Source organism: Mobula birostris, chromosome 3, assembly GCF_030028105.1.
Source record: "Mobula birostris isolate sMobBir1 chromosome 3, sMobBir1.hap1, whole genome shotgun sequence".
Lineage (NCBI taxonomy): Eukaryota > Metazoa > Chordata > Chondrichthyes > Myliobatiformes > Myliobatidae > Mobula > Mobula birostris.
In genome coordinates this window covers 89,902,193-89,922,683 of record NC_092372.1, presented here as the reverse complement: position 1 = coordinate 89,922,683, position 20,491 = coordinate 89,902,193, and the positions used below count along the sequence as shown (strand labels likewise).

The 20,491-nt window shown below is 41.8% G+C and overlaps 1 protein-coding gene across 1 annotated transcript; it reads right to left on the bottom strand.

Annotated features, from left to right (window-relative positions):
- Positions 1 to 14,706: 14,706 nt before the first annotated feature.
- On the bottom strand, positions 14,707 to 20,003 carry LOC140194639 (homeobox protein Nkx-2.5-like). The gene is made up of 2 exons (XM_072251891.1): positions 19,604 to 20,003; positions 14,707 to 18,688 (listed from the first exon to the last, which is right to left on the bottom strand). The coding sequence occupies exons 1-2, from the start codon at positions 19,977 to 19,979 to the stop codon at positions 18,054 to 18,056; spliced, it is 1,011 nt and encodes a 336-aa protein (XP_072107992.1). The 5' UTR covers positions 19,980 to 20,003; the 3' UTR covers positions 14,707 to 18,053.
- Positions 20,004 to 20,491: the final 488 nt, after the last annotated feature.

Sequence of the window (20,491 nt, the reverse complement as noted above, 5' to 3'; positions counted from 1 at the left end):
ACATTGGAAGTCCTTACAGATGAACCAGCGTTGGAGGTACAGCAGATCATGAAGAAGGTTGTCTAAGCTTCCTGATGAAGGGCTTGGCCCAAAACGTCAGAAGTTTATTCCCATCCATAGATGCTGCCTGATCTGCTAAGCTCCTCCAGCACATTGTGTATATATCGCTCTAGATTTCCAGCATCTGCAGTACCTCTTGTGTCTCAGCTTACAACAGGAAAAAAATGGGCAAAAGAATGGTGGATGGTATTCATCTCAGGCAATTGCAAAGCGATGCATTTAGGAAAGTTAAACCAGGGCAGGGCATTCACAGTGAGTGGAGAACCCTGGGGACGTTCACTCACTGTGTATGTACTGCTCTGATTTAGGTACTGTACATAGTAACCTGAAAGTGAATGTCCTGGGGTGCAAGTACATGGTATCCTGAAAGTGACAACACAGCTAAACAGGGTGGTGAAGAAAGCACATAGAATGTTTTGTTTCATCGCCCGGGGACAGTAAAGATTGGGGTAGTCCTGGAATTTGGCAGCTCTTTGGGTGCTCTTTTGTTGCTATATGATTTGATTTTCCATGATTGCTGCATGGTCATTCAAGATTTTAAAAAGCATAATGAAAATTTGAGTATTCTCTATGGTACAATAGCGTGTATGTGAATGTAATGGGAAGCATGTTTGTCGTGTCACAGAGAGCATGTGTATGCCGACCCACAACTTTCATTTACAAAGATTAACTTGGAATTTTCTGCAGACTAGATAAGTGAGAGAGAGCTGTCACTTCTGCTCCCAGTGATACTGTTGTATTGATTTGGGCGTGCATGCCCCTTCTTTCAAATAAAGAAAGCACTCTGCCTTATTTGTCCGATCCGAGGCAAATTTTAAAAGCCACAGCCTGGATGAGTGAGTAGGAGCAACAAGTGGGAAAGGGAATTGCTGCTTTTCCCTGCCTGCACTGACCCACTCTTCCCTTCCCTCTGTCAGTACATTCACGCCTGAGGTGCTGACAAGGTGTGACCCCATTTGAGACCCACAAGTTCCACAGCAAGTGTCAGCAACTCCTTGCTCTTTGTGAATGCTGATACTTTACCTCACAACTTCAGTGACCACCCCCATCCACCCCCAGAGATCTACTGAGAATAGCAGTTGAATCTTCTAGTGATCAGCTTTCTAAAGGCAAAATACAGATATCAGCTCCAAACAATTGCCCGCCTGAGACTGGAACAATGGTAGCATTGGTTTTTGATGGAGGCAATGATTGTGGAATTGGGAACCTGGGTTCTGAAGACTTTGGGCTAAATTCCAAATTTCAAGAGGAAAGAAGCAATCATATTGCAAATGTAATCGGAGGTCATTTCTTCCACAAAATAATTTTGATCAATAATAATCGTACTTACAATAAATTCTGTGCAGTTCTTTGTCGGGGGAAAAAAAGTTACTGAATACCCTTAACTCTACCAAATTTACCCAAAATGTGGAGGCAAGTATGCAGTGTGTATCTATCCTACCTGGTGTTCGCAGATTGGAAGTAATTGCAGTCTGGGATATTTAGTTTCGAAACAGGCTGTCGGGCCCAGCCAAACCATCCGAGCAGTTGTGCCCACTCAAACATCTTCCTGAAATTTCCACATCTGCCAACATAACCCTCCTTTGCCTTCTTCCTCACATGCTTGTTTAGCTTCCACTTAAATGTGTAAGTACAGGCTATTTACTCACTCACTCTGGTAGCAAGATCAACATTCTCACAGAACTTTGGGTACGAGAGTCTCCTCTCAATTTCCTTTTGGATTTCTTGGTGACTATCTTCTAATGATATGGCCTAATGCATTCGGCCTCTCAGACCACTTCATAACTTCAAAGACCCCTATCAAGTGATCACTGAGTTTTCATTCTTATGAGAAATGAGACTTCATTTGTTCCTTCTTCCTGATGTGTGCACCATCCATTTCAAGCATCATCCTTGTCAAACATCTTCACACCTTTAGTACCTATGTGTCCCTTTTGTGAATGGTGACTAAATCAGTATGTGGTTCTGTATTTTGATGTAAAATGAACATAACTTCACTAGTTTTCAGTTCTACCCCTTTAGAAATTAGTAGTTTTTTATGAAACTGCCATTCTTTGGTGCAAGTTTTAGTGACTGGTACATTTAGTGACTGGTCCACAACTCCACTTGGACTCAAACTATTCAAATGATACATTATCTTTCTAATCCTCTTTACGAATGTCCTACCTGGCACTTATCTGTGTAAACACAAGAAATTCTGCAGATGCTGGAAATCCAGAGCAACACACATAAAATGCTGGAGGAACTCAGCAGGTCAGGCAGCATCTATGGAGACGAGTAAACAGTCAATGTTTCAAGCCCAGACTCTTCCTCAGGACTGGAATGGAAGGGGAAAGATGCCAGAATAAAAACATGGGGGAAGGGGAAAGAGGCCACCTAGAAGGTGATAGGTAAACCCAGGTGGATGTGAAAGGTCAGGGGCTGGAGAGGAATGAATCTGATAGGAGAGGAGAGTGGACCATGGGAGCAAAGGAAGGAGGAGGGGACCCAGGGGGAAGTGACAGGTAGGTGAGAAGAGGTGAAATGCCAGAGTGGGGAATAGAAAAAGAGGGGAGGGGGAGGGAAAAAATTCTGGGAAAGAGAAATCCATAATCATGCCACCAAGTTGGAGGTTACCCAAATGGAATATAAAGTGTTGCTTCTCCACCCTGAGAGTGGCCTCATCTTGGCACAAGAGGAGGGCATGGACCAACATGTTGGAACAGGAATGAGAATTGGAATCAAAATGTTTGGCCACCGGGAAATTCTGCTTTTGGTGGATGGAGCGGAGTTGCATGATGAAGCAGTTCTCCAATTTATGATGGGTCTCACGAATGTAGAGGAGGCTGCCTCAGGAGCACCAGACACAATAGACAGCCCTAACAAATTCACATATGAAGTGTTGCCTCACCTGGAAGGACTGCTTGGGGCTCTGAATCGAGGTGAGGGAGGAGGTGAATGGGCAAGTGTAGCATTTCTGTTCCTTGGAGGGATGTGTGCCAGGAGGGAGATTAGTGGGAGGGACAAGGGAATTGTGGAGGTAGTGATCCCTGTGGAAAGTCAGGGGTGGGGGGGGGGAGGTTTAGTGGTACAATCCCTTTGAAGATAGAGGAAGTTGCAGAAGATGATGTATTGGATGCAGTGGCTTATGGGAGTTGGTAAGTAAGGACAAGAGGAACTCTATCACTGCTAAGGAAGCGTGAAGATGGGGTGAGAAGAAACTGAGAAAAAGGAACAGCATTTTTTACAGGAGAAAAAGTGGGAAGGGGTATAGCCAAGCTAACCATGGGTGTCAGTAGGTTTATGACAGATGCCGGTTGACAGTTTGACTCCAGAAATGGAGACGGAAAGATCGAGAAAGGGGAAAAAGGTGTCAGAAATGGACCAAATGAATTTAAGGGCAAGATGGAAGTTAGAGACAAAGTTGATAACTTGGATGAGCTCAGCGTGTTTCCATGAAGCAGCACCAAGGGAGTATCAATGTACCAGAGGAAGAATTGGGAAGTATTACCAGGAAAGGCTTCGAACACGGACTGGTCTTCATAGCCAATGAAGAGGCAGGCATATCTGGGGCCCATGCAAGTGCCCATGGCTATCCCTCGTGTCTGGAGAAAGTGGGAGGGGCCCAAGGAAAAGTTGTTGAGGATGAGGAGCAGTTTTGCCAGATGGTGGAGGGCGGTGGTGTAGGGGAATTTGTTGGTTCTTTTGTTATGAAGCGGAGAGTATTGAGGCCTTCTTGATGCGGGATGGGAATGTATAGGGACTGAACATCCATGGTGAAAATGAGGCAGCCAGCACCTGGGAAATGGAAGTTTCTGAGCAGATTGGGAGCATGAGCAGCGTCGTGGATGGAGGTGGAAAGAGACTGAACCAAGGAGGACCAAATGGAATCAAGGTATGAGGACACAAGTTCTTTGACTCAGAGAGTTGGGTTTATGGTCCTTGGGTAAGTGGAAGAAGAGAGCAGTGTGGGGTAAGGGACTATGAGTTTGGCGTCAGTGGATAGGAGTTCTTCAGAGTTGATGAAGTCAGTGATGGTGCCGGAGATAGTTTGCTGATGGTGTGGAGTGGGGTCCTCTTCAGGGGATTGGTAAGAGGGGGTGTCTGAGAGTTGCTGCCTGGCCTCAGCAAGGTAAGCATCAGTCCGCTAAACTAAAACAGCACCTCCTTTGACTGCGGGTTTGATGGTAAGGTTGGGATTGGTGTGGAGAGAGCTGAGAGCAGTGGGTTCAGAGGGGTAGGGTTGGATGAGGAGACAGGGTGCGGAAGTCGAGATGGTTGATGTCTCAAGGGCAAGTTGAGATGAAAAGATCCAGACCAGATAGAGAAGAGAGTGGGGTGCCCAAGAAGAGCAGGAGGGTTGGAGACAGGAAAAGGCTCATCTGTGCAGGGTATGGAATCCTTGCCAAAGTGGGTCGGAGACAGAGGACATGGAAGAAGAGCTTGAAGTTGTGGCAAGTGTGGAGCTCACTGATGTTCAGGTGAAGGGGCACAAAGGTGAATGCTGAGGATAGAACCTTCTGCCCCAGAGAGGGGAAGTTTGGAGGCAATGGTGAAAACACGGCAAGGATTAGAACTGGGATCAGAGAGCGGAAGAGAGTTGGTAGTGTCAAAGGAGAGGGGAGGGGTGGGGTGGGAGGAAGATGGAGGCTCCGAGGACCCAAGAGTTGATGGTGGAGCCGGAGTGACGGGGGTTGGAGAGTGGTGGTGGGGGAAGGGGAGCCTGGGGGCCTGGCGGCAGTGAGTAAAGTCTTGACCTGGAGGTACTGGTGGTCAAGGTCCAGGCTGGCGCTGGAGCTAGAGGTAGTGCAATCTGAAGGCGTATCTGTGTAGATCTTTATTTGATTGCCTATCCTGTAAGTGTCCACCCAAAAGTTGACATAGTTAACCTTAGCCCTCCCCCCGCCACCCCACCAATTTCATATCAGCTGCAATTTAAAAATTGTGCTTTTAGTCCCGGGACTGAACCATGAATGTGACCTGTGAAGGATACCAGCACTGATAATGCGGAACACCATTATAAAACCTCTTCCAACATGAAAAGGTATTCTTTATTCATAAATTATCTAACAACCACTTCTATTTCTTCCCTGCCTTCCCATTCTCTGACCTTACCCACTAGCCTTCTGTGGCCTATGCTATTAAAGGCCTTTTAAAAAATAAAGATACACTACATATAAGTCTCCCAGTTACCTTTTCAGGAATCGGGGAGAAGTGATGTGAGAAAGAGGATTAGGTCTGAGCATATCATCATTTCAATTAACACCTATTTCACTGCAGTGTTTGGATTATGAAAGATCTAAGATTACATGTGCTGTGAAGCTTAAAGTAGTGATAAATCTTGCAGAGTACATTGGGTTGTTAAGAATACTGAATGATAGCGTATCTGCTAGTTGTGTAATGTCCATTGAAGGAAGCCCATACAGCAGTACCTTTAAAGCCATTGGGACTTGATGATGTTTTTGACTGATCTTGATCATTCCTGCTGGGTTGTTAATCATCTCACTGCATTGTACCATGTCTTTGGACTTTGCTGTTCATACTACTCATGTTGCTTAAGTTACACCTCACCTACCTGCTGTTGTACTGTGAGCCGAAAAGACTTCTTGGTCTCCAGAGGGCAAAAGATATTTATCCTTCTGTCCACCTTATTTCCAAGGTTAAATCAGAAATTCAATATGTCCATTCTCTCCCCCATCAGTCGTGTCTTCATTGCAATCTTCAAGATCCACAAAGCTTGTAAGTACCAAATATCCAAGTTGGTTTCAGCCAAAAAGCACTCCCACTTTAATGGGTCCAGATGTGACCCTAAGTATCACTGATTGGCTAATTGCAGTTACCACTTCACAAGATATTTCCGCTTAGGTTACATTGGCATAATGAGTTGGTTGTTTGATGAACCTATTACTGTGGTTTAGCCTGCATTAGAAAGTAATGAGAGTTATTCTTTGCCTTGTGGACACCACACCCTTTCACCAGTGCAATTCAGCTTTGCTGCCAATGATTTCTTGTTGCAGTTCAGTAGATATCTTGCCTTGCCTTGCACCCTAAACTCCTGGTGGAGTCGTCAGGGCGCCATCATGACAAGCTTTGCACCAGTCTGTTCCATTTGTCGCGGTTGTCTGCCAGAGCCTGGGTCACCACAAATGTTTTCCCCGTCTATTCTTTAATGTTGTCCATCCATCTTTTCCTCTGTCTGCCTCCCCTTCTTTTCCCCTCCACAGTTCCCTGTAGAACGGTCTTTGTAGATATCTGTTGTTGACTAAATATGTAGTACATACTGCATGTTGTAAACAATTTAATTTCTTGAAATATATGCTTCACATTTCAATTTTATTATCTATCCAGAAATAGTGTAAATATAATAGCATTTTAAACTTGGCATCTTGCACTGAATTTCTCAAAAGTACATATCCTTGATAAGTGAACAGAAAATTTAAAACAAACCACCATTTTCTTATCAGAAATTTGTGTTTAAAATGTATTTGGACTTAAGACAGACATATAACTTAACCAAACTTTCTTCACTAGAGACTACTTTCTTCGCTTGAGCTCGCGCAGGCCAGAATTAGGAAAGATTGTCTGGTATGCTCTATTATTAGTCTGTAATCACCAGACTATTTTAGATATACAGTGAAAAAAATGCAGTCATATACACTGAACCAGCACATTAGTCATTTCAGCCAGTATCGTTTATGCTTATGGTATATTTATAATTCTAACATGTCCAGCAATGAAGGAGTCCATGCCAGACCATGGCTGAAACAAGATAATACATTGTTTTGGACTGGCTGTGGTGATAACTTTCATAATGCGTGTGTAAGATATTTACTTGTTGAACAAGAGAAGACTCATTATCCTTTGCCTTTTGATAAACCATATCATTATTAAGACCCACCTATAAGTATCTGGTAATTTTCTAATGCTGCAACACATTATTTATCAATACAAAAGCTGCAAGGTTGGCCAGGGTCACAGAGTCATTGAGTCCTACAGCATGGAAATGTCCCCTTTGTTTCTACTCATCCATGCCAACCATGTTGCCCACTGAGCTGGTCCTATCTGCATCTTTGGCCCATAGCTCTTAAACATATCTTCTCCATTTAAATGGCTTGTCAATGTTCTCACCTCAACCACACTTCTGCGAGCTCATTCCAAATGTGCGAACCACCCTTTGCATGAAGAGGCTACCCTTGATGTCATTTTGAAATATCTTGCCTCTGAACCTATGCTCTCTTTTTTTTAATGTCTCCTCCCTGGGAAGAAGACTATGTGATTTCACCATGTCTATACACCTGGAGGTTGTATATACTTCTATCTGGTCAACCCCTAACCTCCTATGTTCCAGACATAAAGTCCTAGTTTATGTAACCTTTCCTTGTAATTCAGGCCTCCAAGTCCAGGAAACATCCTGGTAACTCATAGAATCCCAAGGTAAGAATCATACTCCTAGACCAATGAGCTGCCACACTCTTTCTAGTTTAATAACATCTTCCCTATAAGTTATTCATGCACATTTTCTAGTTTAATAACACCTTTCCTATAACTGTTGGCTATTCATATTATGATGCATCCAACACCCATGAATCATAATTGGGAACTTAAGATCTGGATGAGGAATGTTTTATGATGCACCGTGTGATTGGACTGCAGTGTCACATTGGTTCCTGAATACAGCCATGGCTTCTCAGCACATATGGTGCACTCGAGGGAGGTAGAGCATGCAACAGACAATCATCATGTGGCATCTGTGTAACGTAGCTGTCTGCTTTGTTGAAAATGGATGGAACCAAAATGAGGCAAACCTTCTTAGTGTGTGAAAACTTCATGACAAAACTTTGTTGTATTTTCCATTACAGAAAATTTCAGTAGACTGCTCAGAAACTATAAAGGATCAGGTTTCTCATTATTACTCCGACAAAGCCTTCTATTTTATTTTGTTTGGGGAGTTGGATGATTGTTCTGGAATCTAATTCTCCATTTCTCCGACCATGATTTCTAATCTGGCATAATTCGATTACATCTTCCAAACTGCAGTTCACAGGCCACTCCACTGTTTCCTTCACTGGTTCTGTTTAAGAATTCGCACATGAATAGCATCAGACAAAATGTTGGCTCACATGTTCAATAGGTTCAATAGGTGCATTTCTTCAGAGAAATGTATATAATATACATCCTAAAATTCTTTTTTTTTCAGAAACATCCACAAAAACAGAGAAGTGCCCCAAAGAATGAATGACGGTTAAATGTTAGAACCCCAAAGTCCCCCCAGCTCCCCCTCCCATGCATAAGCAGCAGCAAAGCAACGACCCCCCCACCAGCAAAAAAGCATTGACACCCTCCACTGAGCACTCAAGTGTGTAGCAAAGCATCAATAAATACCCAGACTTACAGTACCCCAAAGACTACTCGTTCACCCAGTAATTCGACATACCACAGGCTCTTTCTGTCCCTAATAAGGGGAAAAGAAGTGCTCTGCTTCACAGCGACAGGCGAGACATAACAAACAACTCGCTGATTTATGATGTTAAGAGTCTGTTGCGTTGCTTTTTGCAAGCTCTGTGTCCAGAGAATCAGCCTCGGGTCTTTGGATACACAGCCAGCAGCCAACCCGCTGTTCCCGATGTTCCTCGTTTTCCTGCAACGCCTCAGTCAGGTGCAGCAGCCTTGAATCAGCCCATCTCCAGAGCCGCACATAAGCATACATAAGCATTAGATAGATTCTACTTAGTTATATATTCTGACAAGGTGTACATGCATTGACCTCACTCACAAACAGTAACCTGGTGTCCATTTCCTGTGCAGCAGCATTTTTAACATAAATGAATTTCAAGTTTATTTCTAACATTCATTTAAATAGCAAAAGAAATCCCGCTCTATATACCTTTACCCTTTTACATGCTGTCGAGCATGTTTGTTACCAACAATGGTATTTTCCTTTCTCAATTATTTCTTGAAAACTACAAGAACAAAATTCTGAAGAGTTCAGAAGTGACATAATACACAACTGGGAGTGATATAAAGAACAACACTAGGCAACAAAGTAGATAGTGCAGTAAGAGCTACAGAAATGAATTGTGAAAGTAAACAACGAATATGAAGGTAAAATAATATTACAATTGGAAAAAAAACGGGTGCAAAGTGAAAATCAACAAAGGGAAATGTTAAAAAAATGGTTTGCATCCTAGGAATAATAAAAGATGTTTTACAACATTGCAAATGACATAACTAATGTTTAAAAAGAAACATTCATTGCATTAACAATTGTGCATATCACATGCTACCTAAGAAGAAACATGGAAAAAGTGTTTTATAGCCCAGTTAGCCTGATATCAAATGTCAGAAAATTACTGGTTTATAATTAAAGATAGGTGTTTGGTCATCATGAAATTGTTCACCTGGTCAGAGATAGCCAGTGTGAATTTGTGAAGGGAATGTCATGCCAAATATAACTGATTTTTGTTTTGAAAAGAATGACTAAAGTGGGAGACATGGGAATGACTATAGGCATCACTTGAGCAGATTCTCATAGGAAACTGTCAGCAGTTTTGAAGAAAGTTGAATGGTCTGGTTGGGAAAATGACCTGAATGGCAGAAAATAGAAGAAAGAGAATGGGGGCAGAATTGACAGTTGATCTCATTCAGTGACTTTTGTTAGGGCCTCAAATATTAATTATATTTTTAAAGTTGTGCTTCTAGGTATGCTAACAATGTAATGGCAGGCAGTATTGTAAACAATGTAAACGGAAGCATAAACATACAAAGTGATATTAATAGATTAACCACCAGACAAATTTGTTGCATATGAAAATGCACATGGGCAAATGGGGAAATTTAGACAAAATGGTCCATAATAGTTTACTGCTTAAGTAGTAAATTAGCAAGAAACAGCATAGATCTTAAGACACAGGGTCCAGATCGTTAGTGTTTTATGTTCAGATGGAAAAGTTCTTCACAGGGAAAGCGGTGAGTATCTGGAATGAACTGTCAGAGGGGGTGGTGGAGGAAGATACAATTACAATGTTTAAAGGGCACTTGAGCAGGTCGATAGATAGGAAAGGCATGGAGGAATGGGCAAAGATCAAGAGAGGCCAAAAGGATGAGCATGAATGGGCATAAACCTGCATAGACCATGGGCTTGAATAAGGTGGGTGCATGAGAGAAGAGTTAGCCAGAATTGACTGGAAAAGAACACTGGGATAATGGCAGAGCTGCAAAGGGGGAATTTCTGGAATCAATTCAGAAGGCAAGGGATATACACACTCCAAAGAGGAAGGAGTATTCTAAAGGAAAGATGACACAACAGAGGCTAACAAGAGAAATCAGAGCCAACATAAAAGCCAAAGAGAGGACATATAATAGAGCAAAAATTAGTGGGAAGCTAGAGGATTGGGACACTTTTAAAAATCAACAGAAGGCAACTAAAAGGTCATTAAGAATGTAAAGATGGAATACAAAAGTATGCTAGCCAATAACATAAAAGAGGATACCAGAAGTTTCTTCAGATACACAAAGTGTAAAAGTGAGGCAAGAGTGGATATCAGACCACTGGAAAATGATGCTGGAAAGGTAGTAATGAGGAGCAATGAAATAGCAGACAAAATGAATAAGTATTTTGAATCATTCTTCAGTGTGGAAGACACTAGCAGTATAGTGGAAGATCCCGGTGTCAAGGGACATGAAGTGTGTGAGGTTACCATAACTAGAGAAAAGTTTCTCAGAAAACTGAAAGGTCTGAAGGTAGATATGTCACTTGGATCGGGTGGTATACACCACAGAGTTCTGACAGAGGTGGCTGAAGAGATTATAGAGGCATTAGTAATGATCTTTCAAGAATCACTAGATTCTGGAATGGTTCTGAAAGACTAGAAAATTGCAAATGTCACTCCACTCTTCAAGAAGGGTGAGGGAGAGAAAAAATGAAACTTTAGGCCAGTTAGTCTGACCTCAGTATTTGGGAAGATGTTGGAGTCAATTACTAAGGATGAGGTCTCGGGGTTTTGGAGGCTGTTGTCAGCAAGGTTTCCTCAAGGGAAAATCTTATGGACAAATCTGTTGGAATTCTTTGAAGAAATAACAAGCAAGATAGACAAAGGAGAATCAGTTGATGTTGTGTACTTAGATTTTCAGAAGGCCTTTGGCAAGGAGGCACACATGACACTGATTAACAAGCTACAAGCCCATTGTACTACAGGAAAGATTCTAGAGTGGATAAAGCAGAGGCTGATTGGCAGGAGGCAAAGTCTGGGAATAAAGGGAGCATTTTCTGGTTGGCTGTCGGTGGCTAGTGGTGTTCCACAGAGGCCTGTGTTGGGACCGTTTATTTTTATATTATATGTCAATGATTTGGATGATAGAATTGATGGCAATTTTGCAAAGTTTGCAGATGATATGAAGATAGTTAGAGGAGCAGGTAGCTTTGAGAAAGTAGAGAGGCTACAGAAGGACTTAGTCAGATTAGGAGAATGGTCAAAGAATTGGCAGATGGAATACAGTGTTGGAAAGTGTATGGTCATGCTCTTTGGTAGAAGAAATTGAAAGGGTTGACTATTTTCTAAATGGAGAGAAAATACAAAAACCTGAGGTGCAAAGGGACTTGGGAGTCCTTGTGCAGGATTCCCTAAAGGTTAATTTGCAGGTTGAGTCTGTGGTGAGGAAGGCATTCATTTCAAGAAGACTAGAATATAAAAAGCAAGCATGTAATGTTGAGACTTTATAAAGCACTGGTGAGGCCTCACTTGGAGTATTGTGAGCAGTTTTGGGCCCCTTAGCATCATGAGTATGTGCTGAAACTGGAGAAGGTTCAAAGGAGGTTCATGAAAATGATTCCATAATTGAATGACTTGTCATATGAATAGTGTTTGAAGGCACTGGGCCTGTACTCTCTGGAACTCAAAAGAATGAGGAGTGACCTCATTGAACCCTATTGAATGGTGAAAAGCCTTGATAAAGTGAATGGGAAGAGGATGTTTCCAATAGTGGGAGAACCTAAGACCAAAGCACACAGACTCAGATGAGAAGGGCGTCCTTTTAGAGTGGAGATAAGGAGGAATTTCTTTAGCCAGAGATTGGTGAATCTGTGGTATTCTATGCCACAGGCAGCTCTGGAGGCCAAGTCTTTATGTAAGTTTAAGGCAGAGGTTGATAGATTCTTGATTGGTCAGGGCATGAAGGGCTACAGGAAGAAGACAGGAGACTGGGGCAGAGAGGAAAATTGGATCAACCATGATGAAATGGCGGAGGAGACTCAATGGGCCAAATAGCCTAATTCTGCTCCAATATCTCATGGTGTTATGGTGTTATATCTTACGACACTGGTTATAACTCATTGTCATATTGTGAATATGTATTTATGGGATTTGCAGTGATATTATGCAATGGTTTAGTCTCTATTGCCTCCTGAAAGATGTAATTGATATTTTGTGCAGACAACATTATCAGTGGTTTCTTGGGGGCTGCAAAAACCCAGGAAAACCGACTCACATCCTAAGTCAATGCTTCAGAGTGGGGGAAATCTGCAGATTTGCTTTCTAGGTCACAAATACTAACTTCAGTTTAGGAGGAATAAGATAGCGACTGAAACAATGTTAATTTCTCTGCCCAAGGGAGATCCATCACTGTCAGTCCTGAAGATTCAGTTGTGTCCCAGTAAGTGGAGGCTTTAAAGGGAGCAAAGTGCAAAGTCAACTCAACCCTCTACTTTGTGATATCACTTCTCTATATCTCAACCATGTTGTAATGCTTCTTTTGCTTTCTACCTGGAAATATGTTCTCTATCAATTTTATTGACTAAATAAAATCTTCATTAAAATGATCCCACACCTCTAAATTCTGGAAGAACACAACTAGAACTGATATAATTTAATATGTTGATATTAATGGCAGATTGATGGATGCAATGCCTAATCCCACCTATTTTATCCATCTGGAGATTTATTGCCCAGACTTGAAAACAATTAACTAAAGGGAGTGACCAGTTGAGATGAATGGGGCTGAGTGTTCTCGTCCACTGCTGTAGTCTCTCACTTGGAACCTTGTATTGACTGCTTTCTTCTGGGCATTAGCAGGGAATTATTTTTTGAGTTGGATGATTACTCTAACTAATTCTGGAGTATTGTGAGCAGTTTTGGGCGCATTATCTAAAAAAGGATGAGGCGGCATTGGAGAGGGTCCAGAGGAGGTTCATGAAAATGATCCCAGGAATGAAAGGGTTAACTTTTGAGGATCTGTGCAAATGGACCTGTACTTGCTGGAGTTTAGAAGAATGAGAGAGGACCTCATTGAAACATATTGAATTTTGAAAGGCCTAGACAGTCTGGATGTGGAGAAGATGTTTCCAATATGGAGATAATGTAGGACGAGAGAGCACAACTGAAGAGTAGAAGGACATCCCATTGGAACGGAGATATGGAGAAATTTCTTTAGCCAGAGGATGGTGAATCTATGGAATTTACTGCCACAGATTGCCGTGGAGGCCAAGCCATTGGGTACATTTAAGGTAAAGGTTGATAGGTTCTTGATTAATCAGGGCATCAACAGTTAGAGGGAGAAGAATCGGGTTGAGAGGGATAATAAATCAGCCATGATGGAATGGAAGAACAGACTTGATGGGCTGAATGGCCAAATTCTGCTCTTATGTCTTATGATCTTATGGTCTAATATACACAGCCTTCTACAGATGTGTAGTTGAGAGCGTCCTAACATTCTGCATCACTGTGTGGTACAGAAACTGCACTACAGTGGACAGGAGGGCTCTACAAAGGGCTGTTAAAATTGCAAAATGCAATACTTCCCCCAGTCTATCTACCGTCAAGGTTATATATATATATATGTAGAAAGGTGCTGGAGAAAGGCCAGCAATATCATAAAGGACCCCACCCATCCTGCCTATGGACTATTTGTTCCACTTCCATCAAGGAAGAGGCTACACACCATCCTCAGTAGAATCACTAGATTCAAAAACAGTTACTTCCCCAAGCTGTCAGGCTGATCGACAGCTCAATCCATTGCCTACCACACCACCTCCCACATCTTCCTACACATCACCTAGCATCACTTTATGTGGATACAATCAGTCTATGAATGCAAATACTTAAACGATATATTTCCGTCCCATAATGACCTCATTATTTTGATTACTTAATAGCTCATCACAGGTCTCTTTCTCAATGTTAAATAATACCCTGTCAAAGCAATTACACATAATTTCACCACCATACCGTGTATTCGTATGTAATTCAGATTGCTACTGCTGAGTCTGACCTGCAATGATAGGATTGATTGGTGAAGGTGCTTTGGCACTCTGGCCCAAGTGCTCACAATTTCAGTAAAATTCTGTGAGAAAAGGCCAGTGGTTAATATAACCTTTCACAGCACAATGTACTTCACCACTTACCTTTACGAAGAGCAATCACTTAGGGGATAATTGGATGCATGAATATTTATGATAGCAGTCAAGAGATGGTTCTTACTATTGACCTTCCAGGAATTTTTCTGGATAAATTAAATGAACTCAGTAACATAGATTTCCCCTTTGCAGACCTGATTCACAACTAGGTACCAACTACTGTGGAGTTCAGAAAGAGTAATGTCATCAAGCTGGCTGGCATATGAACCAGACTGAAGAATTCACACACCCTGCAAACTGGGAAGTAAAACACATCACTTTATTAAAGTTGGCAAACATTGTGAGGACATAAATTCTGGACATGTGACATTAAGTCAGAAGGAACAACAAACAAACAAATTTGCTCATTTTACTGTGATTAAAATAAACTTTTATTCTGGGGAAATGGCAATTCACATACAGTATTTAGAATCTCAGAGGTTGTCCAATGATAGTTAGACTTTACTAATCTATTAACATTTTAGTCATATTTCATTGGACAATGTTTTTATAATTAAAATAAGGGTAAGAATGAATTACACCACATTACTGACCCCCTATTGAATGCACCGGCCAGTTATGCAACCGTCCACACAGTGCAGGAGTAGGGCTGCAGTTAATTCGAGATTGTTACACGTAATTGCCACGGACAGAAATTATCTTTGCTGTGGGTGTTGAGTAATAACCAGCAGCCATTAGTTCTGTGTCGCTCTGTTGAGACGCTGCTCGGAGTATGGCATTAACTGTACTCCCCATTCCAACTATTACACCCCCCAAACGCTACGACCACCACGCTTAAACTCGGACAAAGTTTAGACCTTATTCCTCCTATACAACAGAATGCTATAATACCACATTAGCTGTAAATAGGTGGCAGTGGACATCTCACCACTTGTTCTAAACCTCGAGAAGCTGGCCGAGGCAGCAGGACCTTCCAATAGCGTTTAGTTCGCAACATTTCCCTTGCTCTTCACTGATACATAATCTGGCGACAGTGTGAATAGCATTCTGTAAAAATCTACGGCGACTTCCGAAAAGTTATAGAAAAGGAAGTGACGGCTTTCTTGGAGGAGCGTGAATTGTGCGCAATGGATTGTCATACTGCTTAGAGCATCCATCAATGATTATACCCCTAAATCCAATGTCGTTATTGTGCTTGGGGCAATAACAGCATAAAAGCACACATCGACCTTTCTATAGTTCAGGTTTAACCCGTCACAGAACACCTACAAGTGCATTAGTTTTATTTTAATGCTCAGGTCATTGTTATGGGGTATAAAATAAAATGCACACATTACGGGTGTTTATGGAAGATTTTTGTTGTAATAAGCGGAAAATCATTCATTGACTTTCGTTTATTGATCATTTATAGCAATCATTTGAGCTTCAGTTCACAAATAGATCCTACGGGTTATCCGCGTGGCGGAATTTTCCAGCTAAATTGAAAGCTTCCCCTTGGACTAACGTTTAATAGACATCCGTGAATTACGGATTGGATATCTACTCGGGCAAACGGATTATGGCGCCCTGAATAAACGCAACCAAAATTATAGAAGTGATAAGAGCGAATTTTCCCGAACACGTTGACGTCGCTCCTGTTTACTCTATTAGCTCCATTGCCTCTGACAGTGAGATCCCTCTGATGGTTGTTGCTAGCTAATAGTAAAGGGGACGACGAGAATAGCCGTAAACATGCCAACTACCGGCAAGTTTACAGTTGAGATTTCTCCAATACTTCCTAGCCTCGTTCCCCACAAGAATATCGTTTGGCATAACTGGCAAATAGCAGTAAAAGCAAGATAATCTGTTCCAGGGGATGAGTCGCATAAGAGTACTCGGACGCATACTTAGGGAAGTATGGAATATTTATTGGGTGCTTTGACCTGTTCTACAAGTAATAACAATGGATCACGGCTAAAGCAAAACATACCGCACAAAATAAATATCACTGCCTGAAAAAAAAGCTATTCTATCTGATTCAAGATGTGCTCACTGATCATTGACTGGGATGCCAACTTTGAAAACGAAGTTAAAATGCGTCAAATGTTGCGGCTGGGCAGTTTGAGAAGCCCCGCGGTATTGGCTTTGTTACCCCACACCGAACATAAACAAGTCGCCGAATTTCAGAATCAGAATTAGGTTTAACATCACTGGCATATATTGTGAAATTTGTTTCCCGGCAGCAGTGTAGTAATACGCGAAAAAAAGATATACATTTCTGGAAAGTGCTGTGGAAGTTTGATTTTCTCAGAGGTTTTATTACATAGATGGTAATCCAATTTATTTTTTATTGCACTTGTAGTTAAACCATCCGTGGCATTCATAGCTTCCTGCATTATTAAGCAGGGGTGCCATGTTTTTCTTGGTCATTAATATTGGCGATGGAGCACAACCATTGAGAAGTCAACCAAAAACCAAATCGGCAAACGTGCAAGGTGTTCTGAAGCAGGCATGCCATGGGATTGTTGCATGGGATAGAAAATACATGAGGTCCATGGCGTGTTATTTTCACAAGCACACACAAGTCCTGCTGTTTTATTTTAAGGTATGACCTCTCTCTTCTGGGTGATGAATAAACGTTTGCGGAATTAAACAATGCAGCGACCTCACTGACTTTTATCAGGACCCGGATTCCTGTCGGCAGCAAGAATGCCCGCTGAGGGGGTGGAGGGATTTGAACGACCTTTGCAATAAGGGCAAGCTACAGGAGAAATGTTACCAAGGCCAAGGGACCAACTTTTGCCGAGTATGCTATTTTTATACAGATTGCTGCTAACCATTCACTCATTGACAACATCCCCATCACCAGGATCACTCAGCTCCTGTATTATATCTACCTTTCTGGAATTCGGTCAGTAATTGGCTCTGGATGAGTCGATTTTCTTGGCTGAAAGCTTCTCTTAAACTTATAAGGTTGCCAGTGAGATGTGTCAGAATGTGCAATGCAGGCGAATTATACAACACGACTCTATAGAGAGAACGGAAGGGCATAAATATACACTATAATGGTACTGTACGTGGTGCCGTTCGTGCCCAACCGTGACATTTCCAAATGCATTCGGCTGTCGATACTGAGTCAACTGAGATGGGAATGTAGGCACTATTAATTAGCACTTTCAAATTTACGTTCTTCTGAATCATGGAAAGTAATGTCTCCCAGAAAGCTTTTATCCATAGCTGCTGGGTTATAAACATGACATTTTCAATTAAAGAATATTACCTCTAGTCGTTTTAATATGTGCTTAACGCATCGTTTTATTAACGGATGGAAGGTTACAAAAATATTTCTGATACCGAGATGGCAATTCCAAGAGATACACTTTTAAAAATATTGTATACGGTCCTGAGCCAAAAATATCGGTCTAGGATGAACTTATAACCCAGCCTTCTTATTTTGGAAATCATATATGTCGTGCACGCACACGCGTTACTAAATACCAACCCTTTAAAATAATTAAACTAATTTAATAAATAATACGTTTCTTTTCCTCACACATTTTATTCAAAATTCTTACCATTCCAAAAGAATGCATCTCTCCAATCACAAATTGAAAATTGTTCGCATTTGTGCTGAAGTCATCGACTCCACTGCCTCTTCAATTTTGCTAGTGTAGGCCAGCTATAACTTTTACCAAGTTCTGATCCCATGGAAGTTTCCCTGCAAAGCCGAGACCCCTGAGCCTTGGTGGCCTTGAGACGGTGTTGCAGGATAACTCACGTTGCCAACGTTGAAATTCATGCCCATATTGACAAAGGGACTGACAGACGCACTTTGTTGCACCGGAGGCATGCTCGAATACATGCAACTGTAATCTCCCTCACAGGTGCCGGGGCTGCAGCTGGGATAAATACTGTAGCTGTATGGGGCGACGCTGACATTATATGGCGTGCCGTACGAAGGGGGTGCTCCCAGACAAGACTTTCCATCACGAACCAACACAGGCACTGCAACTCGGCGAGGAGCAGGAGGGGATGTACTAAACTCTAAGTGTTTATCCTGTCGCTGCCGTTTGCATTTATATCTGCGGTTCTGGAACCAGATCTTGACCTGGGTCGAAGTAAGTTTTAACACGTTTGCCAGGTGATCTCTCTCAGGGGCGGATAAGTATCTTTGCTGCTTGAATCGTCTCTCCAATTCATAGACCTGGGCTTGAGAAAACAAGATCCGCGGTTTTCGGCGAATCCTCCGCATTGGAACTTCGAAATCTTCATTTTTCTTCCCTTCTGGTATAATTCTCTTTTCCATCGATTTTGGTTCCGGGTCTTTACACAAACATAGAATTTCAAAAGAAAACAACATAAGACACTTCCGAATCGTACTCCGATAAAGTTAGAAAATAATGACGACTTTTGTAAAGTGAATATTCAGTTCTCATTTGACATTTTCTCGAATTGTGTTGAAGCTCAGCACGAAACTACGGATTCGGGGTGGGCGGGTAGTGGAATGGGCTGCCTTATCCAGCAGGCCACAAGTTTCCCAATCCTCATTCCCAATAATCATTTGCTCAAATATTTATGCTCCATGTCAAGTGACCCATAATAAAACTAAACATTTTTTTCAAGTCCAGGTTAACTAACTCTCATTTTTATGTTAATTAACTGTGTTTTTTATGAAAAGTGAATAGGAGTTGTCACATGATCAAGGTCTTCCTTGTGATCTAGCTGTGGTCCATACGCGCTGACTTTCCCAGTTCAATTCAATAAAAAATGTCGGGAACTCACATTTATAACAATCATTACCCTATTTCACCACAAACCTGAAAACACCAAGAAAACCTCGGCAGATTTGATGCCGGCCTCACTTTCGATCGGCACATACGAGGGCTGCAATTTGTTGCACTGAAGATGCTCCAGCATTACGTGGATTGCAAAATCAACGAGACGACGATCAAGGCCAGGAATTTACAGAGTGAACTTTCGCAGTTAAATTGATTCGATTAATCCAAACATTCCAAATTAATCCCATGCATGTGTGCATCTGTTTAATAGTTTGGGCGCGTTCACCTATTCTTACTTAAAGATTTGTCATTTAATTAGTCATGATATTACATGGTATTATACGGGTCCTTCACCCCACCGAGCTCCCACACCAACCACCCGCACCAGCTAACGTCTATTACAAAAGGAAGACCTTCAATTCGTTGATAATATTGGAATTCACCCAAGTGTTATATTTACCTTGGAGGTCGTTTTGAAGAGAGAAGTCCACCCGCAGTTCGCCAGAGTGCTGGGCATTGTTTCTATCCGGACTAGATGGAAGTGTTGCATGATTCCTTTGGTCAAGGAATTTGATTACCTCAGCTCCAAGGCCTTGGCTAGGACTGTATTTGGCCTGATTGCCTGGCTCCAACATGCAAGAAGAAGGTAGAGCGTCCAAAGATATGCTCAGGAGATCTGGACTCGGCTGCTTTTGCTGGTGATGTTCTAGATTTAAAATATCCTTTACAGAGAATGGTGTATTCGATGCCGCGGGACTTGGAAGCATCTCGGGGTAACCGTTGGGTTCCAAAAGTTCTGCTAAACTGTTAGGAGGGCCGTGTGAGAATTCTGACATACATTACTGATTTAATGACGCAAGTTTTTTTACTGGCGCTTTCTCAGTTGAGGAGCAGCTGACGTTAACAGAGGCAGAGCCTGAAGGCTTCTAGTTAAATACAACCATTTCTATTGGTCACAATTTACAGTGAGCAAACATGGTTTTATACCAAGCCGGCATTTTTCTCTTGAGGAATTAAACTTTCCTAATCATTTGCCCGGGTCCCATCATCTTTGAAGTTATGTAACGCTTTTTGTTTATTCTCTGCAAAGTTTTGCACATAAAAGAAAAGATAAAACCAAAAACTAACGAGAATATTCAACAGTTCGCTAACTTTGGACGTTATTTTAATGCGTATTAGATATGTTAGCTGACAAACACCCGCATTCCTTTTCTTAGTAAGGTGCAGTAAGTCTTAGTACAATAAGTATCACAAAAAATCACCTAAGAAATAACGGGCAATGCACCGCAAGTTTAAATAGTAAATCGATCTAAGCAACGAAATTTTTTCACGTCTGTATGTACCGGGG

Bases quoted from the DNA above. Each gene is read 5' to 3' on its own strand.
- LOC140194639 (XM_072251891.1), bottom strand. From the start codon at position 19,979: ATGTCAGAATTCTCACACGGCCCTCCTAACAGTTTAGCAGAACTTTTG. The intron at 18,689-19,603 runs GTAAATATAACA...GTTTGTGTAAAG, and splicing joins TCTTCAAAACGACCTCCAAG to ACCCGGAACCAAAATCGATG.